At 42.4% G+C, this 27,698-nt stretch overlaps 1 protein-coding gene across 2 annotated transcripts; it reads left to right on the plus strand.

Moving 5' to 3' along the window:
* Positions 1-196: 196 nt before the first annotated feature.
* Positions 197-27,688, plus strand: cnnm2b (cyclin and CBS domain divalent metal cation transport mediator 2b). 2 transcript variants are annotated; one of them, XR_013122514.1, is made up of 8 exons: positions 197-1,879; positions 21,450-21,593; positions 22,116-22,253; positions 23,757-23,926; positions 24,273-24,366; positions 26,522-26,575; positions 26,982-27,183; positions 27,490-27,533. XR_013122514.1 is itself a non-coding variant. In XM_076982346.1 (8 exons), the coding sequence occupies exons 1-8, from the start codon at positions 400-402 to the stop codon at positions 27,573-27,575; spliced, it is 2,493 nt and encodes an 830-aa protein (XP_076838461.1). In that variant the 5' UTR covers positions 197-399; the 3' UTR covers positions 27,576-27,688. The 2 variants fall into 2 exon arrangements, 1 of the variants encoding a protein (XP_076838461.1); XM_076982346.1 differs by having other exon boundaries at positions 26,397-26,575; positions 27,490-27,688.
* Positions 27,689-27,698: the final 10 nt, after the last annotated feature.

A 27,698-nucleotide genomic window follows, 5' to 3' on the forward strand; every position in this document is an offset into this window, starting at 1 on the left:
TAACCTTATTTTATAATTTAAACTTATTATCTCAAAACGCTGTCATATTTGTTAATTACTTACCAAAACATCAAAAAGTCACGAGGAAACTTCAGTCTATGTTCATTTGCATTTACTGTTCCTGATAGGCGTTTTCATTCGCTATTCTAGCCGTCAACTCTCCGCCCCCAAGCAGTTACGGTGCTGGATTGGGTGCTGGGGTCGCCTGTAACGGGGAGTTCTGGAGAGGCACGAGTTTGCGCCGCTCGCGCTGAAGTGTAGTCAGTTTTAGCCGCGTTGTGGAACCAGGCTGGTCCCAATGCACAAGTCAAGGCAACGCGCAGCTGAGATGAAGCCGGATTCCGATTGGCTCTGATTTTTAAAAAGCCATTTTCATTCAAGCGGTTGCCCATTATCAACATGGCAGAGCCGTCGGTTCCAGTACCCACTGCAAAAATGGCGTCACTTATCCGGGTCCGAGCCCTGACTCTAATTTTCTTAACTGTCAGCGGTTGCTTAATTACCTCGACGAGAGGCAAAGAAGGAGGGGGAGAGGAGACCGTTATCATTGGTCTGAGACTGGAGGATACAGACGACATTTCTTTTATGGATAAGGGATACTTGCGGGTCAGTGAAAGGTCTCGGGTGAAATTGAGGGTGTACGGGCAAAACATAAACAACGAGACATGGTCCAAAATTGCCTTCACAGAACACGAGCGGAGTCGTGTTGTCGCGAGCATCGACAGCTCCTCAGGGGACAACAAGAGCCAGGAGGAGACGTCGGGTTTGAACCCGTGTGGCATCAGGACATCGGATATTTTAATTCTCCCGAACATAGTTTTAAATCGCAAGACGTCTGGCGTTGTGGAAATTGAGGTCAAACCTCTGAGAAAGACAGAAAGGAGTAAATCTTACTACCTGTGCGTCGCAACCTCGACACCTGCTGGCACGCACGACCCGTGGACAGAAAGCACTTGGATCTATCACGAAGGGGACGATACCAAAGTGATTGTGGTCGAAGAGAAAAAGTTTTTACTTCCATTTTGGCTCCAGGTGATCTTTATTTCAATGTTGCTCTGCCTTTCGGGCATGTTTAGCGGTTTAAACCTAGGGCTGATGGCTCTGGACCCCATGGAGTTGCAGATCGTTCAGAACTGTGGAACAGAGCGAGAGAAAACCTACGCCAGGAAAATCGAGCCGGTGAGGAGTCAGGGGAATTACTTGCTTTGTTCGCTTCTTTTAGGTAATGTTCTGGTGAACACCACTCTCACCATTCTTTTGGATGATATCGCCGGCAACGGATTGATAGCTGTTGTGATGTCCACTATCGGTATAGTTATATTTGGGGAGATTGTGCCTCAAGCCATATGTTCAAGACACGGGCTTGCCGTAGGTGCCAATACAATATTCTTGACCAAATTCTTTATGCTGCTAACTTTTCCCGCGTCGTACCCTGTTAGTAAACTTCTAGATTATCTTCTTGGGCAAGAGATTGGGACCGTTTATAACCGTGAGAAACTTTTGGAGATGCTGAGGGTCACTGATCCCTATAACGATTTAGTGAAAGAGGAGCTTAATATCATTCAAGGTGCCTTGGAACTGAGGACTAAAACTGTGGAGGACGTGATGACTCCGCTGCGCGACTGTTTCATGATCACAGCTGACGCCACTCTGGACTTCAACACCATGAGCGAGATCATGGAGAGCGGGTACACGCGCATCCCCGTCTACGAGGAGGAACGGGCCAACATCGTGGATCTGCTGTTCGTGAAAGACTTGGCGTTCGTCGATCCTGATGACTGTACCCTCCTGAAAACCATAACAAAGTTCTACAGTCACCCCTTGCATTTTGTTTTCAATGACACAAAGTTGGATGCGATGCTGGAAGAATTCAAGAAAGGTGAGAATCTTTTTTCCGTAGTGCGAAATGCTGAAGCGTAGATAGCAACGCTCACCAGAAAGAACCATTGTACATTATTTTGAGTTTATCACACTTTTCAAGAGTAGTTTTCTCAGTAGTGTTATATGAATCCATACTCACGTCATTTGTAGACATGCTATTCCATTGCTCGTAATTCGGCTGGATAAATGCACAAGAAAGGCGGACGCTTCTTACAGTACCGAGAACGTGCCTCTAAAATAATACTGTTAATGATGGTAATCACGGTAAGGTCATGTTTTTAGTTGCGGTAACGGCCCTTTGATCGGTACGACGCATGCTTGAACGCTTCTGCTGGCCATCAGTCTAAACGAGCCTACATATCACAGTGATCTTGAGGCAAATGATTCAGTTTATTTTGATGCGTTTATTTTCTAGTGAGTACAGGTATGTGGACGTGGCCCTGACAACGTGAATAGTATACGTGTTAATAGCAAGATATTAGCTTGCACAAAAGAGCGAGAACGATTTCTCAAATGTGTTGATGTTTCCAGGGTGAACCATTCGTTTAGTACGTCTGGGAATAGATCAAACATTTAGGTCCCAAAGGCCTCCAGAAAGTGAGTTTGCACATGCCCCTAAGAGAAGTAATTCAGAGGTTACAGTGTGATCATCATTTCCTGCTCTCTTGCTTCAGGTTACACTGTGTGTTTGGCCATAATTTGCATTTAGAAGTAATGCTTGCACTTGTCATGTTTTGATTCTATAGTTGTCTGAAAGCATTATGGATTTGTGGGAACAAGGCAGTGTGACTAAGGTTTATCAGATAGGGTCATCGTGACCAAGGGCTATGCCCTACCTCTCTGTCTCTGCCCCCTCCTTCTCCCCATAATGATTCATAACCAATTCAATTCTGTCTGTTGTTTGATTAAATCTCGTGTTTGATTTTGTGTCGTTTGTGTGAGAGACTTTATGCCTACACATCAAGTCTTTTTAGGTTACAACATCGCCTGGGCTTCCCTGCTGGTTTTGCCTCATGTTGTTCTCTGGTCATTACATCTCTGTGTGTTAAAATGTAGTGTTAACGCTTATGGGATAAGTAAGGCTAGAATGACATATACATTAAACAGTCTTTTCTTCAGATGATGCCAGGTATAAGTCTTAGATGTAACAAAGTTAACATGGGTTATGGGCTATTTATATTAGCACATTGCTTTATGAATATATAGTGCATGCTGATAGATGTGCGAAGGTGAGAAAACTGAACCAACATATTCAATATAAAAACCTATTTTGAATAAAATGGGTATTACAAATGATTTAGAATAAATAGGTGTCACCAAACCATTCACAAAATATTTACCATCAGTTACGTACTTGTCAAATATATGACAATGCACAGGTTAAGATACGATATGTGTAACTGTTACCCCTTATTTCACACATTAAATTAAAACAGTTCAGAGTTACCAGTCAAGAAATTTTATGCATAGTCTGAATCACACTCATGTTTCTTATAAAATAGAATTTCAAATGCAATTTTTATAAAATGGTTTCAGTTTTTTTGGCTACATGTACTGCTCATGTTATGTCTGTGATCTAAGACAAAACATGTAGCTTAGCCTTGAGAATGAGCTCTTGAGATCTGAATTGCTTGTGGTATAAGGAGTAGAACATGGGGCCATTACAAGAATGTTAGAAACCTGGGATTGTGTGTGTGTGTGTGTGATGGGGGGTATGTGTGTGCACTCTTTTTTTTTTGGTAATTTTGGCCTGTCACCAGAACAAACCTCACCATTGGCTGAGTGTGTATTCTAATGAGTGATTAAGGTGGCAGGGGTCAGAGTTTCACGTCAGAGTGGCCGTGGTCAGCACACACACTCTTGGTTCAAAGTGCTTTGTATGGTAAGTCACTGTTAATTAATCTATCGCCTCTCGCAGAGCAGGGCGGCCCTCCAAAGCAAGAACAAAAACACCACATCCCATCAGGGACGTCGTTTCAAAGCGTAATCTGTTTCCACTTTGATGGAGCTTTTTGAGTTAGAAGATAGTGTTGTCACTCATCTTCTCTTACTGGTGTAGAAACAAAACCCACATGGCCCATCAAGCCTAAAATACAAGTGAATGCATTTAGTTTGAACACGGAAAAAAAGGTCTATTATTCAAGGTACTGACCCAAAAGAGAGCTCCCTCATGATTTTATAAGGTGGACTCCAAACTCCTGGAGCAACTTTAATTGTTCCATTGTGGGTGTTAACAATGAGTTTGTCATACAGAAAATGACTACGTAGTAGAAGGTTGTGCATTAATTAATAAGTTAGCGTTTTATAGTCTACACCTGGCTAAAGGCAGTTCTGTGCAGTCAAGTGTAATTTGATTAGGAAATATCCTGTTGTTATGACGTGAAATTTTAAGCCTCAAAGACAATAAAATCCTTATTGCTATTAGAGGAACAGCCTGGTTGCTAACAGGGATGCTGTTAGGGCCAACATCAGTGAAGGTGTAGTCAGCTGCAGCGTTACATTGACTAGTCAGATCAAATGAAAAGATGAGTATTTTAAGGAGGTCAAAGTATGCAGGATATTTTAGGTGCCTAAGATGTAAAACATCCTCATGTCTTTCACTGTTGATCTCTTTTTTTCCTTAGTTCTTGAGGTCAGTACTGTACAACTGCACCAAGGTAATTTACACTAAACGAAGGCAGTTGGATGTGTGAGCAGAGTGCTTTAAACTTTATTTCTCTGTCTTATGTGGACTGGTGTGAACTTTTCAGGGTAATTTGAATACTTTGCAATATTTTTATCAGTGACAGCGGCTGTTCTGTGTAAATTTGTGCCAGGTGAGACAACTTGTTATCACCTCAGATGGGGCAATGAACTCTTAAAGGCTCTGGACGTGTCTTCTTGCTCATAACCTTCTTTGGCCTGCATGTTTTACGGTCCCCTTGTCATTTATGCGTTCTCACCACTTTCTCCCTGATACTCCCTCACATTCCACAGTTGCATTTCAGAATCGACTTTAGAGTCATTTCTTGGGCATTTAACCATTGAATATTCACACTTTTGAAAGTTTGATTGTACTTCATGTAGGATTTGCATGATGTTCTTTATCCAGTGTTCAAAACTGTTCATATTTTTGTTGTCTTCTGATTGTTCTCATAAGGTGGTAAAGAACCTTGAAAATATAAGAGCATCACCACAGTGATGATTCTGATATCCTGTATTGCACAAGAAGACACTAATCACCAAGTTTAACCCATGGTTTGACTGTAATGATGTAACCTATGATTTAGATAATTCTCGAGTTCTACAAAGGTCATGGTTCTTTTATAGAACCTTATTGAAACAAACTGAAGTACCCTAAATTACTATACCTTGATATGTTTTTTTTTTGTGAAAATCAAAGAATGACATGTTAGATATTCAATTCAGACATATCATGAAGGAGAGGATGCTAAATGTTAAACTTACAAAGCTTATATAAACTTTGAACACATAGTTACTGTAGGCAGGATGGGTTGTTCTGTAGCAAAAGACATGAAACAACTGCATTGCAACATTAAGTCTCCAAGAGCAACAACTGAAAAATGACATTTGGTTACCAAACCCAGACCGTACTTAGCAAAACGTGCTAACTGTATACATGTGCATTCAGATAATGCTTAGCCAAGTAAAAGGAACCCAATAACAAGCATTGTTAGGAAAAAGGTATGGCAGTGATAAACATGTCTGTGTTCAGGGAACAGGGCACAGACTAGTGTTTCATAACTTTTTTTTTTTTCAAATATAACAGCTTCTTTTATCTTTTGCAGTCAGTGATTTGATAATGATGACTCTGACTCTGATTACACACTTACCCACTGTCCACTTTACTCCACCATTTTAGTTGAATATTAGCCCTTAATTTAACTCAGGGTTTACATTACATTAATTACACATTTATTAATGTATATCTATGTCAGTGGTTCCCAAACTTTTTCTGCCGTGCCCCCCTTTAGTAGATGAGAATATTTTTGCCCCCCCCCCCCCCCCCCCCATATTGACACATATGCACGTTTTACTTCCAAGTTCTGCGCCCCCCTGCAATAGCTCCGCGCCCCCCACTTTGGGAACCACTGATTTATGTGATACAACCTGTATGTAATAGCTACTGAAACATACTGAGTATAAGGAAAAAGTCTTAAAAAACATCTCGGTCTGTTTTGGGCCTTTTCTTCTTGGGAAAAAAAACATGGGGAAAATGCAGAAATACAACAAGTTACGGATGCCATGTGTGAGACGGTGTGAACGTGGCAGTAACATGTTAAAGGGTGGGCAGAGCCAGATGTGACCGTGGGCTAGTGTTAGATAAACAGCCCTGCCCACAGCATATCCCTGATGCAGTCTAGATCACCATATGGTCTTTCCGGCAATAGTACATGGAATAACCTGTTCCTGAAAGAAGACAATAGCCATCATCTGTGTCATTGAATTTTCTAGAATGTTCTAATTCTAGCTGTTCAGACGCACTAGCTGAAGGTCCTTCCAACTAGGATGACCACCATAGCTGTACCACAGTTATACTGAGTGTTGCAGGTTTTGCAGTTGCCTGCTCAGACAGACAGACGGACTGTCGACCTGCATTGCTCCTGTGCAGTTCTTCACAGGGATGGGCTTGCACAGCCCTCACTGCTCATTGTCATTAAGGGCGTACTCACACTAGGCTCTGTGATCCGGGCCCGGGCACGGTTGCCTGCCGAAGCACGGTTCGTTTGGCTAGTGTGAGCGCTCCAACCGTGCCCGGGCCCGGATCAGTTAACCGTGCTCGGGCCCGCTTTGAAGAGGTGGGCCAGGGCACGATTCATGTGGACTCGGGCACGGTTCGCTTCTAGTGTGAGCGCTATCCGTGCCCGGGCCCGCTTGGTGCCTCGTCTGATTGGTTCATTTCGCTGGAACTCAAACATGACATCAGTGATGCGACGCTCACGTTAAACAATCATAGCGGCAAAGCGATTAGCAGACAATCGTTGTGTTAAATTATCGATAAATCTGTGCTTGCACCGTGTTTCTGCACTCCCAAAACGACTCCAAAAATACAATAAAAAGAGAATCGTGAACTCTATAGTGTTGTGCGAGCGCGCTTTTTTCCAAATAAAGCGGCGTTGTGATGACGTAAGCGTGCTCGGGCCGGGTTGCTGAAGCCAGTGTGAGTGCAGGCCAGCGGGGGAGTGGGGAGGGGGGATAACCGGGCCCCAGCACGGAACAAGCAAACCGTGCCTAGTGTGAGTACGCCCTTAGTCAGCGTCTCCAGGTCTTGGTATGTACACATTTTTACTCTTAACTCTGATAATGGCCATCACGTTACAACCTGGCAGCCTTTGATCATGAACATTTTCTGCTACTAAATCAGCCAGGTCATTTACACTGTACCTGTACAGCCATCATAAAATGTAACTGTTTCATATCTTTTATATCATCTTTATGACACTACATTGTGAATCTCAGGGCAAAGGCCTTATGTAATCTGATAAAGCTATAGACCGGAGGCCAATGGCTTTGTCAGTATGCTGGACTCTGCATATATAAAATAAGCAGAATTTAGGGCTAACATTATGGACGTGGAACTAGTGACATAGTCCTCCTTTCCCCAAATTCATCATTAGTATGCAATAATACCTATGAACCTAGACATGCGACAGGTTCAAGACCAATTCAAGACCAATTCTTACAATAACCTGAACACCTGTTCCTTATGGTGACACTAAAATGTGACTGGACTGGTAAGCAAAGCCAAGCCACATGCACAATATCAAACTGTACCAAAAGAGAACAGTTGTAGCATCGGTAGACAACATGAATGACTTAAAATAATTAACGTCATGGTACGGAGGCCCCCTGCCGGCTGCTTCCGTCAGCAGTGGTAGTATTCTATGTGTGTCCTGTCGTTGTGACGTTGTGTTTGTCCCCCAGGTGGGCGTGGCCCATTAGGGAATCTGACACCTGAGGGTCGTTTGTCTATATATGTCTTGTCTTTGTACCAGTTGACTGCTGGTTATTGTATCCTTCATTTGGATAATGTCATGGGTTTTGCATTGGTGCATTTTGCTCATTAAATCCTCCATTTTCCCTTAGACTGGCATGATCGCTTACTTATTATTTTTGAATAATGAATAATTGAATTATTGAGCCTGTGTTCTCTGTTCTAATGTAGGGCAATCTGTGCTTAAAGAACCTCTTTTAAGTCCACTTGCCAAAATGAAAGGCTTCACTTTCAACTCAACACTCCAGTTTTATGTACTGTCTGAAACTGCGTACTTCCATACTATACAGTAGGGGTTACCTGCAATAGTCGCTGATTCGACTATAGTCGACTATACCCCCTAGTCGACCATGAACGTCATAGTCGAATGTACCATTCTAACTGCATGGGGGTGCCCAAGGATGCTGCTAAGAATTAGTTGAATGATGTGTGCGCATTAACAATAGGCATCTTCCTTACTACACATTAATAAATCACACCCTGCAGTTGCACAATCCAAATGAGTGGAGCTGAACACGCTACAGGGTACGCAGCAGCATCTGCCGAGATTATAATGCTACTAAAAAAACTTTGTATTTTGAAAAGTATTTTGAAAAAGATGAAGATGAATAAAACAAAGTAAAGTGCAAGTTATGTCATCAAAATCTTTCATTTCGCATGACAACAATCAACATGGCATACCATTTAAAACGGGTAAGGTGAAAAAAAAAACTGTTCAGCCGTTTGTCGTTTCGGTCGTGTAGTCTCGTCGCGGTGCGTCTCGGCAAGTAGCCTATAAACATTTTTTGTTGTTGTTTGCTTTTTAAATCCCGTTACTTGAACCTTTCCTTATAATTTTTTTGCTGTTTTGTGGCAATTTTTAAATATTTTCAGGCATGCATATTTTATTTTAAATATTTTTGACATTTTGCACAGTGCCTGTCTGACAGTTCGATATGCGCACTGACGGTTAATTTTCTCGTTTCATTAAAAAATGTTTAATGAAACCAGACCAGAGTGTTTTAGGTTTTTACTTTGAAGTGGAAAAAAGTCCAGAATGAGAACGGGATCCCGTTTAAGGTGCTCTAGATAAAAATAAATACACCTCTACTATACAGTATACAAAAGCAGTACATAGGAACCGATATTGTGTCTGAACACGGAGTAGGGCTGCACGATTAATCGTATTTTTATCGTTATCGCGATGTGAAGTTTCACGATAAACACATCGAAAGAGCCACGATAACTCCTTGAATAACAGCAAACTCAAATTGCGTTATCCTCGTCCAGCAATAGAGGGAGCTATTCGCGCTGCAGACTATGATCACGTGACGTAAGTAGGCAAGAAGCAGAGTGAGGCAGAGTTGCCAGATTCTCGGTTTTCACGTCAAATTGGGCTTGTTTGAAAATCCAGCCGCGGGTAAAAATTCTGGGGCCGCGGGGTGCGGTTTTTTGGGCTACTTTTGAGTTGGGCTACTGCGGAAGTTACAAGTCAACACTAAGAATCGATCGCGATATAATACTTAATTTGTCTCCAGTTCACACTCGCAACACCCCCCCCCCCCCCCTCCCCCCCGCCGACAACTTACACTCGCAGATTTTGTGCGGAAAGCTTTTGTAGGACCTGGCAACCCTGGAGTGGGGTGAACACGCTCATCAGACACGCGATTTGGTTTAAGCCTGGTTTACACTTGATGCGGCGCGAGGGTCCGGGAGGCGAAAATAACGTAATCGCGGTGGCTTCGCCCGTGTGCAATTGCCTCGCGCGCTGTCGATTCACGAGGTCATGCACCTCTCGAATTTTGTAAGTTCGCGCGCGCCGCGTCTCGGCGCAATGAGAACAGTCATGTTTGCAGGGTTCATACACCTATACAAGGTGGAATTCAAGCACTTGTACGTCACTTTCAAGGTCCATTTCAATAATTCCCAGCATGTTATTGAATTAAATATTTATACATATACTCTAAATGATTCGAAATAATTCGCTTTTTTATCACATTATTTAATGTTATTATTTATTTAAAGTTCGCGCGCGCTGCGTCTCGGCGCAATGAGAACAGTCATGTTTGCAGGGTTCATACACCTATACAAGGTGGAATTCAAGCACTTGTATGTCACTTTCAAGGTCCATTTCAATAATTCCCAGCACGTTATTGAATTAAATATTTATACATATACTCTAAATGATTCGAAATAATTCGCTTTTTTATCACATTATTTAATGGATATTTATTTTCAAAACGCCCAATCTTAACGTCTACACGTTCTCTCATGTTTCGTCCTGGAATTACAAGAGGCTCGTATTTGTTAACGTAATACAAGAGAATTGTTCAGTCAGACAGATATTTGTTGTGAAACGAAGTAGTTACAATTTCAAGCCTTTTCAAATACTTTAGCCTAAATTCCAGCACTTTTCAAACCTGAAACACAAAGCAACATTAAAATTGGTCAGGTAAAAGTTCATTCCCCTGTATTTGAGGGGTGTTTTTTTTTATACTACTAGGCCTACATATCGTTTCGGACAACACTGCAAAGAATGTGACACGGCAAGATTAAACGCTTCCGCCGTTCGCGGAGGTTAACGAGGTGTGCGGAGTCGCTCACTCGTGAAAGTATAAACCTAGATTGAATCTATTGTTGAATAAACCTGCAAAATATTTGGAATTATTCTGGATTCATTACACAGTAAAAAACAAAACAAATTAACATGCTGCTGTTCAGAGAGACACTACATTTCTGTATTTTAATCTTAATTTATCGTGGTTCACATCGATATCGGGATATCCAACAACGTTATCGCACATCGCAATTCTAGTCCATATCGTGCACCCCTAACACGGAGTAGTCATTACAAAGTAGGTAAAAAGTCTATGGATGATGTACTGCATCGGAAGACATTTTGAAGTATGCAATAACACCACGCATTTAGACAACCCGAAAAATTGTATTGTCATGTTAATGGTTTTAAGTATCCAAATGATGCAGTATTTTTTGTCTTTTTGTAGTGTTTTTCTTAAAAGCCTTTGCTCTGTGTGAACTAAGAGGACTTGTGGCATTTTAATTTGTCAGCGTTTCAATGTTTTCGTCATGAGTTTAAAAAAATGTGTTGTTCATGATAGTCATACAAAGCTGGTATGATGGCAGATGTACAGTGTCTGAGATTGGGTGCATACTGCACACCTGCATACTAAATGAGTCTACTGCTATACTGGGGGAACAGTGTGTACTGAATCAGCTCTAGTTCTGTTTAAGTATGCCATTTAGGATGCAGCCATAGCTTCCTTGTTGTCATCTTTAATGGCTGTTATCATTTCCTCTTTTGAGGGTCCTCGCTGACTGCTGAGATGAACGCTTACCTCTTCTTCATGTCTTCCTCTTCTCTTCCTTTCCTCTTTCTCACCAGCCTTTCTTATCCCTGAGTGGTTGGCTACTACAAGCAGGCAAGCTGGCACATCAAAACTGAAGCTTTGTTTGAGCTTTTTGCTTAGTAACCCTCACCACTGTGGGACCAAGTACAGAACATATATGTCATCATATTCACCTGTGCAGGACCAAGATCAGGGACTGTGTCATCTTGTTTGCATGTGCCGGAACAAGCACAGGGATTATGTGTCATCATGATCGCCTTTGTGGCAACAAGTGCAGGGATTCTGTGGTGCCGTGTTCACCTGTATGGGACCAAACTCAAGTTTGGGACAGTTCACCTGTATGGGACCAAACTCAAGTTTGGGACAGTTCACCTGTATGGGACCAAACTCAAGTTTGGGACAGTTCACCTGTATGGGACCAAACTCAAGTTTGGGACAGTTCACCTGTATGGGACCAAACTCAAGTTTGGGACAGTTCACCTGTATGGGACCAAACTCAAGTTTGGGACAGTTCACCTGTATGGGACCAAACTCAATGCAAGTTTTTCCTCATTAGGGATCTGGACCCTTACAATTGTAAAGCTGCTTCGTGACAACATGTGTTGTAAAAAGCACTATATAAATAAATTTGACTTTGACTTTGACTTATGTGGCGCCATGTTGGCAGACCACGGCCGGGTGCCTCGAGCGGGATCCCCCCATTGGTCTCCGCGTGACTCTACACTCAGGCTTTCTGTTCTCTCCTACTACGCATACCTGCTGTGTCGCTGCCCCTGCCACAGCTGCCACAGCTGCCACAGGAACTAGTGAGCGTTAGACGCTGCTGCCTCACGTGTGTTCCAGCACTTCTCTTGTCGCCATTTACTGAAGATGCCACAAAAGTGTCGCTGCATTCTTTCCCGCCATATCTCCACATGATTGTTCCATGCAGACACGTCTGTGTGCAGAAGCTCCTTCTTAAGACTCGGCTTTTTACTTTTCACTTTCTCTTTCGTTTGAGGCTTGTGTTTTAAAACATGGCTTTACAAATGGCATACATTCCTCAAATTCTGGTGCAACATGAAAACCGATTAGTAAGACAATCAAGAAGTGTGAATGCAGCTTGAGTGCCTTCACAAACTGTCTAATCTGGCTTTACTTGTCTCTCTCTCTCTCTCTCTCTCTCTCTCTCTCTCTCTCCTCTCTCTGTCTAATCTGGCTTTACTTATCTCTCTCTGTCTCTCTCTCTCTTTTCTCTTTCTGATCTGTGCATTAGTGTTAAACAGCTTTCTTAGTTTCTGTTCATTTGGCATTAGTTTTATGCAATAGCATCACAATCACCAGTGAACAAATCAATCTTGGCTAATGGTTGCTCTTTGAGTGCTTTTGTTCTTTATCCATTAAGCAATTTCCCAGTTGAGTCATCTGTCTGTGTCCACAGTGATCAGCTGTCCTGGAAATTGGGAGGAATTAGGAAAACATATTAGTAAACCAATAAGTGAAATCTTCCACTTTTTAGATTTGGCTGTTTGCTCAAAGCACATAAACAAATCCCCTAGAGAGAGGTGTGAGTTCAAATACAGTTCTCATGATCACCTTCATGGTTTATGAGAGTTAAACCATTATGATTAACATTGGAATATTTAACAGTTATTAGGAAATAGCATTGTGGCTTTAAATAATTTTTTAAGTCTTTGATCATCTGTGTCTTTATATATAAAACTGCTTAAAATTAGGTAGTGATGTCAAAGGTCCTATCCTGCGTTGAGTCAGTTATGAATAAATATGGATACCAATTTATCCAATTATACTTAGCTTAGTAGATTTACTAAGCTGTTAATGTTAATTTACTAATGGTCATTCATCGGCTATCCTGTCTACTTATAGGCACAATTTTCCTGACCTAAATATAGTTTTATAATATTAAACTAATTCAGGTGGTTAATCATCTCAGTAATTATCACCTAATATTGATGTGATTAATACTTTTATGCCTCTGTAGCCTCTTTAATCTACTGTGTGTTTATATATACATGTACACACACACACACACACACACACACACACACACACACACACACACACACACACACACACACACACACACACACACACAGTATATGTGTTTGTATATATTTAAGAGAGATAACAATTTGTAATGAAGTACACATAGTTTCCAGAGAAATGTTTTCAGGCAGAGGTTCTTCATCAGTTGTGTATAAATATTAATATATATCCATTACCCAATTTGTCTTTGTTGTGTTTTGCTATCAAATTCTTTGAAATATTACTCAAAAATGCCCATGTGCCCTGTTTCCTGGATGTCTGCTTTGTGTTGGTTAACGGTTGATTTCAGCACAACGCTTCTCCTCCTAGTTCTCTGTCCACTCCTTCTGTCTCCCGCTCTCTCACTTCACAACACATTCAGGAGCAGAAGAACCCACTTGGGTTTCAGAACTGCCTTTGGCATTCCCAAGCCCCAGAGTTTCATCTCCCCTCTAACACCCCCATCGCCTTTTCCACACCCCCATCCCACCCCCAACCCCCAACCCCACATTGTCCTTTTGCCCGTTTCCCTCAATGTTGTAAATTACAGGCGACACAAACTCTTGCCTAATGCTCTGGCATGGAACCCTTCCAACCAAAACCCTTTTTTTCAGACAGGCTGTGGGCTGGCATCATTGATTACGGTTAAGCAGACCCTTTCTCTCTCTCTCTCTCTTTCTCTCCTATCTCTCCCACTCTCTCTCTCTCTCCCACTCTCTTCCTACAGGAAAAACAGCCATGCCAAACAGGCAGTTCAGAGTGACTATAAAACACTTAGGGACATAGCTAAACCTGAATGACTTAATTTCAACTGTTTTTCATGTGAGTCCTCACAGGTGCTGCCCATAGATTTCATTGATAGGATGGGACCTATCTAAAGAAATTTAGTGGAGTAGAGAAGAGGTGAAAATATTAGTAGAGAAGGCAAAATTATGTCTCCTGGGTATTCAATTGTACTAATTGTACCTGGGTTGAGACTGACCCTAACAACAGAAGTATTACTTTAAAAATTATGTAAAAATATAAATGTGCCATATTTTGTCAATTGTGATTTTTTTTTTCACCGCAATCGAAATTTGACCTCCGCTTTTTACCCATCTGTGCAGTTAGAACACACACACACACACACACTAGTGATTACTAGGGGGCTATAATGCACAAGTGCCCAGAGCAGTGGGCAGCCGTAGCCCGGTGCCCGGGGAGCAGTTGGGATTAGGTGCCTTTCTCAAGGGCATCTCAGTCATGGCCTCAGGCCTGGGAATCAAACCCACGACCCTCCAGTCACAAGACCAGTTCCCTACCACCAGACCATGACTGCTTTTATGCACTTAAAACCTACAAACGGGTTGGTCATGACTCTCTACATGTCCTGTTTGTTGCTGGAAAAACTCCCACCTTCCTTTTAAACATTTTCAGGTTAAATTCTAGAGACAATATGCAGATTTTTGCTTTTCAGATAATCAATATAGATCAAACACATATTTCCAGGTGCATATTTATAGACTGTAGACAATTTGACAGCAAGAACATTTTGTTACCCATCTAAACTATTCATTTTCTGGCCAAACGGGCCAATGCTGAAGGTCTGTTTTAGACCATTTTTATCTGGTGTAACATTGTCATTAATGCGCATCATGGACATACTTAGAGCATAATGTTGCTCAGGAGTAGCTTGATTCTTGCTCGGGTTTTTGCACATGTCAGTGTCACTGCTGGATTGAGAGTGGTCTGGTTAACAAAAACATGCAACCCAGAATCATCCAGCCAACAGCGGTCCTGTGGTCAGAAACTCTGCTGATAAAGGCATAATGGCTGGCTATTGTAAATATGGCATGACGTCAGATGAGTTGTAGTCTCTAACTGGCTTTTCTAATAGTTGTGTAATTATGAGTTGATATGCAAGTCCGGAGGAGAGCTCGAACAAGAAACAGGTGTGGCTGTATTGAATCATAGGTGCCCGGACGGCGCCATCGTGACCTAGTCATGGGCAGAGGAGCTAGTGTTGAGTGGATGGAGTCTCCCAGACAGTGGGTTTTCCAAGGACACCCAGTGGTTTATCACAGTCTCTTCCAACGTCTTATCTAGGAATGTTGTAGGGGAGTGGAGTCCATGATGATAACAGTTCTAAGATGTGGTATTGGATTGGTACATGTAGGTAGCGCCTTGACAAGAAATCTGCTCACAGCTCAGTTCATCCTGATGAGTAGCTGGCTCTAACTCGGTCCACATTTTGTGAAATTTAGGACTTTTGATTGTTTTAGTTTGTACTATTTTTACGCTTTATCTTCATTGAACCTCTCGGTGCAACTTTACATCAAAGTGGCTCAATCTCTAGTTTATCCACCATAATTCGTGCCTCTAAACATCAGCTGTTGTTTTGAATTTGCAAGATTCTCTGTCAAGGCACAAGTCTACGGGCCCTTCAGGACTTTAATTGACCACATCATTCACTGTGCATCCTGTAAAATGTCCTATTAGCTCACAGTCACAAACTTTCTTCGTTCGCCTCTGCCCAACTGTTACACACAAGTCATGCTTTTGAGGTGAACTTCCAGGTAGAAAGAAGCAGCATGGCCAACAGCACTGTTTCACCACAGGATTGGTGCTTAGAGTGGAGCAGCATTCGCCATGGGGAGATGCTCTGACTCTGGCTCACTTGGTACACACCAAAGGTCCTTAATGATCTGGGCTCAGTCAGCTTGGTGTCAGGTTTCTATCCCTATCCTCATAATTAATGAAAGTAATGTGGTAGGCTTATATATACACATTTATTTATATATATATATATATATGGGGGGGGTGGGGGTGTTTAACGTAAGTTGCTATCGGGGCGGTGTAAAATGGACACAAATTAAGTATTATATCGCAATCGATCAATCGCCAGTGGTTGGTGTCAGAACGAACTAGTAACTCATTGAATCATAGATATGGATCAGAGGTAAATAAACTAGATTATTTTTTTTCCGGCGTGAGAATTCGGAAGTGTGGCGTGAGAGTGTGTGAAGACGCTCAAATGCGTGTGTCTCACGTTCAATGCGTGAGAGTTGGCAACCCTGTATATATAGTGTGTGTGTGTGTGTGTGCGTGCATGTATATATGTATATACATGCACACTTGTGACCTATGTACTGTAGTGCAGTGTTTTGGGAAGTAGGATGTCGTGTGAGTTGCAGCGCTTGCTGAATTTATTGCATGTAATAATTCCAAATTAAGTAATTATAGTAGGTTAATGGGTGCCATAAAAAAAGGTTAGGGCTTGTGCTCATATTTACATTATTGTGAGTTTATGCACAAGATTGAACACATTTCAAATGAACTTTGATGTTAGATCAAATTGTCTTTTTGGCTTCTTTAATTAACTTCTCTTTTCATCAGGTTTCTTTCTTTCTTCCTCTTGGTCAGTTGTACCACATTTGTAAAACAGGTAGAGTGTAGTAGGTGAGTGGTGTCTGGCCCAGTTCAATGCCTTTTTGCTCTGGATTTAGACACTGTGATTGGCTGTTAGTTTGGGCTTGTTTTGGCTGGAATTCAAAGCATGCGTTTGAGTTTGGATTTAGCTCTGAAAAAACATGTTGATGTTTTCAATTAGTTTGTTTCATGGGTGTTACTAGTGTCCAGCAGCATGGTTAACTTCTAATGTCACACCTCTTCTCTGGCCTTGGCTAAACCTGCTAATCTCACACCTCTTCTTTGGTCTTTGCTAATCCTGCTGCTTGCATAACATAGTGTGTAAAGGGGAGATAAAGTCCAGGATCAGAAGCAGCTGATTTGGTTATAATTATCTATCAATAAAAGTGTAATTTTGTGTGTGTGTGTGTGTGTGTGTGTGTGTGTGTGTGTGTGTGTGTGTGTGTGTGTGTGTGTGTGTGTGTGTGTGTGTGTGTGTGTGTGTGAAAAACTCATCAGATCTGCATAGTGTATTCCCTATTAAAGAGTGCTTCACTTTCACCTATAGTTTTCAACTTTGTGTCCAAAGTTAATCACAAAATGTGTCACATTCTGTACAATGGTAAGGAAAGCATACAATACTACTAATGTTGTAAAACAAATTATGTATAATTTGGTGCCTTTTATGAGCCAAATTATTTCAAATCATATTTGAGTTAATTTTTCTATATATAGTATGCAATGTCACTGTAGTGGTCTCATATATATTTTTCATTGTGTGTTATATGTTATGTGTCGTACCCATTCATCAAAACAAACCTGTCTTTAGGACAATAGCTAGCAGTAGTCTGTGATTTCCCATCTTCAGAGCGTCTCAGTCCTCGTCAGAGCTGGAATATGTCCTGAGAGGGCTAATCGGTGTCTATCTCAGACAGAGACCCTGTGGCCTTGCGTGACTATTTATAGTGGTAGCTACGCTATGGAAAAATATGACAAAACACATTCCAGAAATAATAGCTGGGAATGGTGGAAAAGAGCAAACGAAGAGTCTCCACAGGGATGAAGGATGCATGAGCACGTTCTCGGGCCTGAGGTGAGATCTGCTGTCCTCTGAATTCCCTCCTTTCCCAACACACCGTCAACACAATGTTGCTATCGCATGTAAACATATTGGTGCCCCTCGTGATTCAATCAATGTCAGCTGTATGTAGGTCTGTCTTATCTGAGGACGATTATGCTGACAAGTTAAACAAAGGCAGCTCCAGCAGGAAACGTGGTGTTTATTTTCTTGATGAGTGCTATTGATTTTTTTGCTAGCAAGAGTACCTGGCAGGACATGATGATTCAGAGGTCATAAGATTATATAACAACTCCTAATACATGAGAAACAGTGCAGAGAGGTTTATACTTTATTTGCAGTCTTATCTTCAAACCTGTCTGTTACTCTCTTAAGTATTAACCTACTGTAATATTCTAATGTTATATATAAACATTTATACATACATGTTTTTACAAGTGTAAAAAGACGTATTTCTTACTTTAAACATTGTTTCATTGTCTTTAGTAAACATTTAATTCCTAAACATTGAGTTTTTGCCATGAGTGGTATAATTGTGTAGGCTCTCATTGGAGGGAGGGGATTTAATGTCTCTCTCTGTACTGATGAGCTGCGTGGTGTGGTACGGATGAGCTTCGTGATGAGGTAGAGATGAGCTGCATGGCCAGGTAGTGATGAAGTAGTGATGATGTAGCGGTGAGGTAGTAATAAAGTAGTGATGAGGTAGCAGTGAAGTAGTGATAAGGCAGTGATGAGGTAGTGATTAGTAGCAGTGAGGTCGTGATAAAGTAGTGATTATGTAGCAGTGAGGTAGTGTTGAGGTAGTGATGAGCTGTGTGGTGAGGTAGTGATGATGTAGTCATTGTTCAGTCATGTCGGTGTCAGCCATTTGCTAGTAATGCCAGTGTGCACAATTCCAAAATAGTTGGAGCCAATGAGTATGGGCCAATATGTGGAGAACTAAAACACAGATATGTATGTAAATAAACGACTTCTTCACTTGTAATGCCCCGGAAAAACACACATACGTACAGCCCTGAAGGCTGACCAAGGAACACTTATCCCACCGCTCAGCAGGGAAATATCTTTGGTGTGAATGGCAAAAACTGATCCTAGGTCAGTGCCTAGAGGAGGTTTACACAGCCGTAGATTTCAGGGTTATAGTTTGAGGGTTAGGGCCTGAAGCATGCATCATGGAAAATCTCTGCGTAGAGTTTACCCATTGAACACCCTATCTCCACACACTGCCCTTTAATGTCCCGGAGGCTGAGAGGGGTTGTCCCAGCCACCCGTTCTGCTTAAGAAAAGATAGATTGATATTTCTAGCAGCCCAGGAGCTACGAATAAACATGTGTGTGTGTGTTGGTGCTGTTTATTTATGGAAGATGTTAGTTGCTTTTGCTTATTCCCTCTGTTTTGGTGGGAAAATGGAATGTATGGGGCCCATTATGAGGGATGAAGATAGGCCAGTAAGAGCAGTGGTGTGTGTGTGTGTGTGTGTGTGTGTGTGTGTGTGTGTGTGTGTGTGTGTGTGTGTGGGCATGGGTGTGCGAGTGGAAGTGTAAGTGGGAATGTTGTGAAACCTTTAATTTTTGAATAGTCTCCAAATGTACTGTCACTAACTGAAGTATATGCTGAACACTACTAAACTAAGACCTTAGCAGAATGCCTCAAAATAGTTTCTGATCATGCACAAAGTTAGACAGCTGTGTGGATTTCTGTCAGTATAGCCACAAAGACAGTAAGATCATAAGGTCCACACTTTACTGAGTTACAGTTATGAAAGTAAACATGTTGGCGGTATGAGACCGGAGGCGTCGTCGTGCTCTGTCCATCTGCACTGCAGTCCGAGCGGAATCCTCTGAGAACACTGCACTGCTGGATGAGCGGCCTTCTCTAAGGGGGTGAGAGGTCCGTCTTTCTACACCCCGGGGAACCTCTCGGAGGAAGAAAAAAACAAACAAACACACGGAGCGAGCATGTTAGTGTTTGCCGCCGCGGCACCAGATAAACCGCCCTCACTGCCGTCGTGCTCTGAACCGTCACGCTTCGCTGGCTGTTTAGCCGTGTGAGTAAAAGTGCCTCCTGAGAAGTGACCCCTGCCCTTTGCTGCAGGGACCTGCTGGACCAGGCCTGCTCAGAAATGACTCGTACGAGCTGGTTATACAGTCATATGTTTGCCTTTTCCATATGAACTGTACATCACTGCATGAATCATGTGCACCTTAGATAGAGAGTCTTATGCGCTTACTAAAATATTGCTTAAGTAGTGTAGTATGGTTTGAGATGGCTACGGTAAAAACTATATACTAGATTAACAACACATGCTGAAATGGTTTAAATTAATCTCAGAACTAGCTGGTTAAGATCAAATGCTGCAACAATGTAGACTGTTCTGAAATGCATAGTCTTTCAGAAATAACACACACACACACACACACACACGCACGCACACACACATGCATCTCATTGTGGGCTTTTTGTCACGGCATTTGCTGTGAGTGCGTCCTGCTTCCTACTACTTCGGTGAACGGCCATCTGCATGTAAACGGCCAGCACTGAGCCAGAGCAGGTCAGCCAGCAGTGGCTTTGGTGAGAATACAGCCCAAGTGGAGCGGAAACTTCATCTCGGGGCTAATATTAGCCTCCCCTCCGGAAAATTCCTTTTAAATGATCACAAGCTGAGAAACGGCAAAGTATTTGTTTAGTGTTTTGCTTTGACATTATTTGCAAATAGTTCTTTTTATTTTTTTTATTTTCTTTATTATTTCCTCTTTTGATTTCATGTATTACTTGGGGAATAAAAAGACATTGGAAGACTGGAGCGCCTCAGTGCCAGATGCCTGCTCTAATTCCTCTTTCTTTTTGCTGGAATGGCAGCATGATTGTGCAGAACACATATGCACACGTACCCTTGACAATAACCAATGGGGTCTGCATGTTTTCTGCGTACTGACAAAATAAACAGCAGAGAGTGGCGTCAGGATACTCGTGCAACGATGTCAGCACTAGATTGGGCTAACACCGGGTCACCGGAATGGTGATTATTTGCACCGTGCTTTGTGGAAGAACATGAATGAAGCTGAAGTCAAGACACACTCTGTGAAAGACAAAACACAGCCGTGTTTGGGGAAATGGGGTCAACAGGGACTCTTGAACTTGGTAGTGAGAGTGTGGCGAAACGCCAAGGTCACTGTAGTACACGTTCTCACGTGAGACATTCAGAACCTCAGCGTTAAGTTTGAAATGGACTCAACAGTGCGATATTGACAACTGCAGGTTTGAACCATATTAAGCTCTAGTTCTATGCTGTTTTTTTTATTTATGATGTTGAAGAAAAATTATTACACATTCTATGTCTATAAAAGGGTATATTAAAGCCTTGGTACTGAGGAAAACAGCACTAGTGTAACTGTATAGTAGTTTGATAGCAAACTATTCCAGCTGCTTAAAAACCGAAAACATCTGTTTGGTCCACATCTTTTGTGGCAGAGTGTAATGTGTAAAACCGCTTGAAGTATTAAAGGACAAGTGCTAGCACTAACCATCAGGGTCATCAATATCATTAGTTATTGATATATACTCCTCAGCTGTCCAACTTGATTTGATATAAATTTTTCTTGGCAAGGAGTAGCACGTCTGCCATGAACACAGATTATAATAAATCAGATCATCTGAATTGTATGCTTACACTGACTCCAACCAAAACCATGGGTAAAAGCATGACAAGCATGATCCGTTATGTGTCTCTCCCCAGGTAAGTCACACCTGGCGATCGTTCAGAGAGTCAACAATGAGGGTGAGGGAGATCCCTTCTATGAGGTCCTTGGGATTGTCACCCTGGAGGATGTCATTGAAGAAATAATCAAATCAGAAATCCTTGATGAGACGGATTTATACAGTAAGTGCCTCCTAATCAGCATGTGTTATATTGGGCACATTGTGATGACAAAAATAATGTAGCATACACAATTTACTGTAGTACGCTACTGAGCTACTAGAATGCACTTAAATATTAATGATTGTCCTGGTTTTGGCATAGTAAGGGAAAGGATAGTTGAACAGAGTGTAATTGTTATTTATATTCATGCCATTTAGCGCCTCACTTGTTATCCAAAGGGTCTTATCATTCTGACTGACAGGGCCCAACATTGGCAGTGTGGTAATGGTAATGTTTGATTACTGGTATCTTAATCGCTGAACTGCCCATGAATGTGTTCACATCTTCAAGCTCTTTTAGAATTATTTTCCTTCCTTAATACTGTTTATTAAATTATTTGGCATGCAGGGTCAGCTTTTGCCATCCCCACTTAGCAATCTTTTATGAATGTTCAGATCAGGATGTTTTGATCATAATCCTCTATGTCCAGGAATTTCACTAAAAATTGTGGCCATTTTTACCTCTCTCTCTAACTTCCGTTAGCCGATAACAAAACAAAAAAGAAGATCACCCACCGTGAGAGGAAGCAGGATTTCTCGGCCTTCAAGCCCACAGACAATGAAATGAAGGTTAAAATATCACCTCAGCTTCTACTGGCTACTCTTCGTTTCCTAGCAACAGGCAAGTGCTCTGCGTTGCTGCTTTATTTCCCCCAGTGTGCCTTGTGACTAAAGAGGTAGCACTCTGGCCCAGCACTGGAGGTAGACCTGCGTTGAGTAAAAGTTGCCCTTTTACACTGACCTGAGACCAGTTTTTGGTCTCTTGTGTAGTGGTTAAAGGTATGTTCTTGGGCTAAGGGTCTTAGACCAGGTGAAAATTACATCTGCTCAAAGAAGGCCTCTGGGAAAAGCAGCTCATGAGGTCGAGTGTTAGGAGTGGAAAGGTTTACCACTGCCAGAAATCTGAGTTGTATAGTCGCTTTAAGGTTTTGTTCATGTTATGCTGATGACATATAGCATTAATTTTATACTCAGGACATATAACTTTAATTGGTTTACACCTACACTAGAAACATTATACTCTGTGCATTGCTATTGCTTGTGTGAACCACTTCTCACTTTTAGAACGTAAAATGGAATGGTAAACAAAATGCCTGTTCAGCTTTATAGAAGATCAACTAAGAATAATTTAGTCTCAGTAAAAAACTTAAGAATTTAAGAATGCTTCTTTTTTTCTTCAAATCAAACCTTATATATGTGTGCTGAGATATTTCAGTTATCTCTGGCATAGACTATATAATTGCTTGTTACTTATTTTAGTAACCAGTTCGGTAATTTGGGGAATTATTGTTATTATTATTATTATTATTATTATTATTATACTTTTTCTTTTTAATATTCCCCTTAAAACCTTTCACTGGGATTTGGTTAGAACCGTGACTTTGCAGCTAAATGCTAATCTTTGATTAACACTGGCCCAAAGCTATTAAAGGACGGCGGTCATGGACGGACCAGCTGCCAGGGGACACAGATACCGTAAACACAGCTAAGCCAATGAAAAAAGGGCTCAGAGGCCACAAATGAGTGGAGATACTGCTTATTCTCTCGAATAAAGACTAGCACACAAGCTAATGATACCATCAGAGCACACTGACTTTCCATCTAAAAGTACTAAAATGGCTTCCAGTAGACAATTATAAATACTATATCAAGGGTGTAGAGAGGCAAAACAAAACAATGTTTAGATGTTTTGTCTGCTCGAACACACCAGTTTCTCAACTAATTCATGTTGCGCCCTTTTCAAATATTAATCAAGTGTAGGAGGAACGTACTCTCTGGTGTGAAATGCATCTGTGATGTCATACATGAAAGACCATCAACAAGTGAATGCAGAGCTGATTGGAACTCAGTGTGCATGGAAAAGGTGTAAGCTTGGTGGCTAAATCAAGAACTAAGTGGACTGTGGAGAAAATGGATAAACTTGAGTTTATGAATGCCATAACGTGTGCTGTAACAAATAAAAAAAAGGAGTTCTGCAGAAATCATCCCTCATGTTTAAATTATTTCAGTTTATTTTTAAGTTATTTTGTGGGAAAACCAGGGAAAATGTGATGAGGGTTTGAAGGAATGGCGCTGTCACCACGGTTACTCACCACAAGGGGGCGTTGTATCTTCTGTTCCACAGAGGTGGAGGCGTTTGGCCTGGCTCAGATGTCTGAGAAGATCTTGCTCAGGCTGCTGAAGCACCCCAACGTCATCCAGGAGCTCAAGTTCAACGAGAAGAGTAAGAGGGCTCCGGAGCATTACCTCTATGTCCGCAACAAGCCGGCAGACCACTTCATCCTCGTCCTGCAGGTCGGTGTGCTCGCCACAGACAGCGGAAGGACAGGGGGATTGAGAGGGCTCTTAGATGCGAAGGAGCTGGGATTTTTTTGCAGGTGTGAAACCAGTGCGTAGTATTTGGAGCTTACGAAACGGAAGGAGGTCTTAGCAGCTGACACACATTGCTGTGCTAGAAGTGTTTTCTTTCAAGAGCCTTCAAGCTTACGTTGTCTCCTAGTTACCAACCAGCAGTTCCACACAAAGAGATTACACTGTACCACTGTGGCCTATGAAAAACTGCATTTGTGCAGTGTAAGTAAATCTCACACCATGCGCAGAGCAGAGGGGTTCACTCCTCTGACCATCTCTGGGCCCACAGGGTAAAGTGGAGGTGGAGGCAGGGAAGGACGGGATGAAGTTTGAAGCAGGAGCGTTTTCATCGTATGGAATGATGGCCCTCACCATGACTTCAGGTAACAGAACTCCTCTCTGCCTCCTCACAAAGTCGCAGTCACAGCTGACATGTTCTGAGGTGCATGTCAGAGCCTGGGTTCTTGGTGTCTGATGCATGTACTGTATATCTTGAACAGGGTTGACAAGCTCCTGTACTGGAGAACCGAACGTGCAGCGTTCTTGGGAATATACCTGATTCACCTCATTAGTTAGCTGCCGGGTTTAGTTGGACAGTCAGAACAGGATAATGACTCGACTCTGCTGAACTCTTCCCCTCGAGGACTAAGTTGTTCACTCATGCTCTAGAGTCTCTTCTGCTTGCCATTCGACTTACAGAGGTCTTGCAGGATGAGAACATTACCACCAGTGTTTTCATTCACAAAAAAAAAAAAAAAAAAACCCTGTTGTGGCTGGAGTTATGTGACCTCTACTGGTTGAATAAAGCTATTGCACTTGCACTATGAGGTGCGTTGAGTTTCTCCTGTCAAACTGCAGTAAATACCTTTCCAGATCAGGACTACAGATATCCAGATAAATTAGGGCAATTAGGACATAGCAATAAACAATGCAGTTTTGTTTGTCCTGTGTGGTTGGGTAGAGCTTTTTGTCTGTTTGGTGGGAACTCATGATCAGCAGACTCATGATTTGACATGTTTGTCCTTTCCTCTCCATTTTGACAGACTTTCTTGTCCTATCTGTCATCCCCCTTTCTCTTTCTCCTCTGTGAATTCTGTGATGAGCAGAGTGCGAGCTGCTCAGAGGATGGTCTCGCTATTATAAAGGTTCAGCAATCGCTTAGCCCCTTGTATTGGAGTGGTTTATGTATGGGAGGGGTTCATTTATGGGAGTGGTCCACATATGGGAGTGGTCCACATATGGGAGTGGTTCACATATGGGAGTGGTTTGTGTATGGAAGTGTTTATGTATAAGTAGTTCATCTATGGGAATTAATTAACTATGGGAGTATTTTATGTATTGAAGAGATCCACCTGGAGAGCAAACCGAGTCACATAAACTGCAACATGAAACGTGGGATGGCCTACATAGTTATTATGAATAACCTGTTGAACATAAAAAGAAACCAGGGACATGGTTTAATTTTTATTTATTTATTATTTTAGATTGCATCTATAAATATAGGTCTGCAAAAAGTAAAGTGAAATGGTAAAAGTGTAGTTTTAGTAGTAGTAGAAAAACATTTTCTTTTGTAAAAGGAAAGTGTTTCAGTTTACCTTCTACTCCTCTTTTCAGTTCAGTAAATTCATAGTATCCCTCCCACTGATTTTGCCAGAGTAAGAAAAATAACCATGGTATGTGTGCGCACACACACACAAACACACCCACACACACACATGCACTGATCCTAACGCACGCCTACACACACGTGCACACACACACACACACACATACTGACCCCCTGCACATGCATACTGACCTCTTGCGTACAGGGCAGTGAGCTGGGCCCCTCAAGCCAGCGATAGAGCCTCATTTCTGGGTGAACGGCACAGGGCCTCCCTGCTCTAGCTCTCAGACATCCAAACGCGGATTACATACATTCCAGTCAAATTGTGGCATTAGCACTACCTGCAATTGTGTATGTGTGTGTGTGTGCATGCTTGTAGGCCTGCCCCCTTTAAGAAGTGGAAAACATAAGCTGTGTTTAATTAAAACAGAGCTGGTCTTCTCTTCAAGGCTTGCAAGACATTTTATCAATCTTTCTCCAGCTACTGCCAGCATTTACATGCCTACCTGCTCTCAGATACCCCTTCTGCGACTGCCATTATGACCCCTCTGTCTTTCTAACATGGCAGACGTTACTTACTGGTTCAATTCAGGGACACCACGCAGTTCGTATGAGGCTGCTGTGAGTTGGCTTGGATGGTACAGGTGGCCTGAAACTCCGGCCACAGCTGCTGTGTTCCAGGGTCGTTCAGACTCGTCCCTACATTTCAGCTCAGACATTTCATTCCTGTTTGAAGCCTTTCTCTGAAATAAGCCGATGCCGAACTTTAACCATGCCGTTCCATTGTGTGCTGTGTGTGTCGTGCAGAAAATAAGTCCCCTCCTCGCCCGTATGGGCTGAACCACTCGGACTCTCTGAACCGCAGCGACCGAAATGAAGTCATTAACCCCCCACTGGGCAGCAGCAATAACCAGCTCAACTCCTTCCTGCAGATCTACACGCCAGACTACACGGTCAGGGCCGTCGCAGACCTGCTATACATCAAGGTGAATATACGTGAAGCATCAAAGGTTAGCCGAGTCCTTAAAGGTACACTGCAGAGTTTCCCTGCATATTCAACTCCTATGTCACTAGCTGACATTGGGCTGACATTGGTTGATCGCGTAATAATGACTCATTCTGCAGAAAAGACCTTCATCTTCAGCTGCGTGATGTAATTACCTCATTAGTTATCTCATTACCTCATTATTATTGAGTTCTTAGAGTTCTTCATGTTCTTCAGACTGATCAATATCAAGATACAACGGGCCTTTTGATATAAGAACATAACAGCTATATTTGTACATGTGAATGTTGCAGATGCCTTATCTTCACATATATGATTCAGCAATTTTTGCAGCTTTTAAAAAAAATGTTGTTGTGTCATTATGTGGCCTGATGCCTACTCCCCAGGTGACCCGCCAGCAGTACCAGAATGCCCTGATGGCGTCTCGCATGGACAAGACGCCGCAGCCGTCGGACAGCGAGTACACCAAAATCGAACTGGCTCTCGCCGAGCTCCACGATGGTGTGACGGATGAAACGGCCATCCTTCTTGGCCAGACGCCAAACTGCGTTGCCCATAAGAAGACAAATCACACGGCGCACAATGAGGGTACTGTCTAGCCCCTGCCGGGGTGGGTGGGGCCGGGTGGGGGAGGGATTACGGGAGGGCGAGAACTTTCGGCCCATCCCCTGAGTCGTCCCTGCAGCCACCCCGTGGAACACGCAGTCTTGGCGCCGTGACGAACCGCGCGGGAGGCCCCAAGCTGAAGCCGGCGAAATGGACCAGCACAGCTGGTTCAGTTTCACACACCCCCTGCTGTGTGCCTGTCCACCAGACCAAAGAGTTTGGAGTTTGGACACCCTCCCCCCAGCTGTCACAAGGCCCTGAAACTACTTCTCGACTGTCCCCTTTAAGGTGCCGGGAGAGATTATGAGATAGTGGAGGACCACGACTCAAATGGACTCATTTCTCCTTCGTTGGCTGATATTGTCAAATGGTGAGTCAAAGGCTGTGCCAAATACCACTTGGAAGGAAACCATGAACCAAGAGCATAATTTTCCTCCTGTATTTATTTATTTTATAGATGTCTATTGTATATACATACATACATACTTTATATATAT

Source organism: Brachyhypopomus gauderio, chromosome 20, assembly GCF_052324685.1.
Source record: "Brachyhypopomus gauderio isolate BG-103 chromosome 20, BGAUD_0.2, whole genome shotgun sequence".
Taxonomy (NCBI): domain Eukaryota; kingdom Metazoa; phylum Chordata; class Actinopteri; order Gymnotiformes; family Hypopomidae; genus Brachyhypopomus; species Brachyhypopomus gauderio.

Bases quoted from the DNA above. Each gene is read 5' to 3' on its own strand.
- cnnm2b (XM_076982346.1), top strand. From the start codon at position 400: ATGGCAGAGCCGTCGGTTCCAGTACCCACTGCAAAAATGGCGTCACTT. The intron at 23,927-24,272 runs GTCGGTGTGCTC...CTGGGCCCACAG, and splicing joins ACTTCATCCTCGTCCTGCAG to GGTAAAGTGGAGGTGGAGGC. The intron at 24,367-26,396 runs GTAACAGAACTC...TGTGTCGTGCAG, and splicing joins GGCCCTCACCATGACTTCAG to AAAATAAGTCCCCTCCTCGC.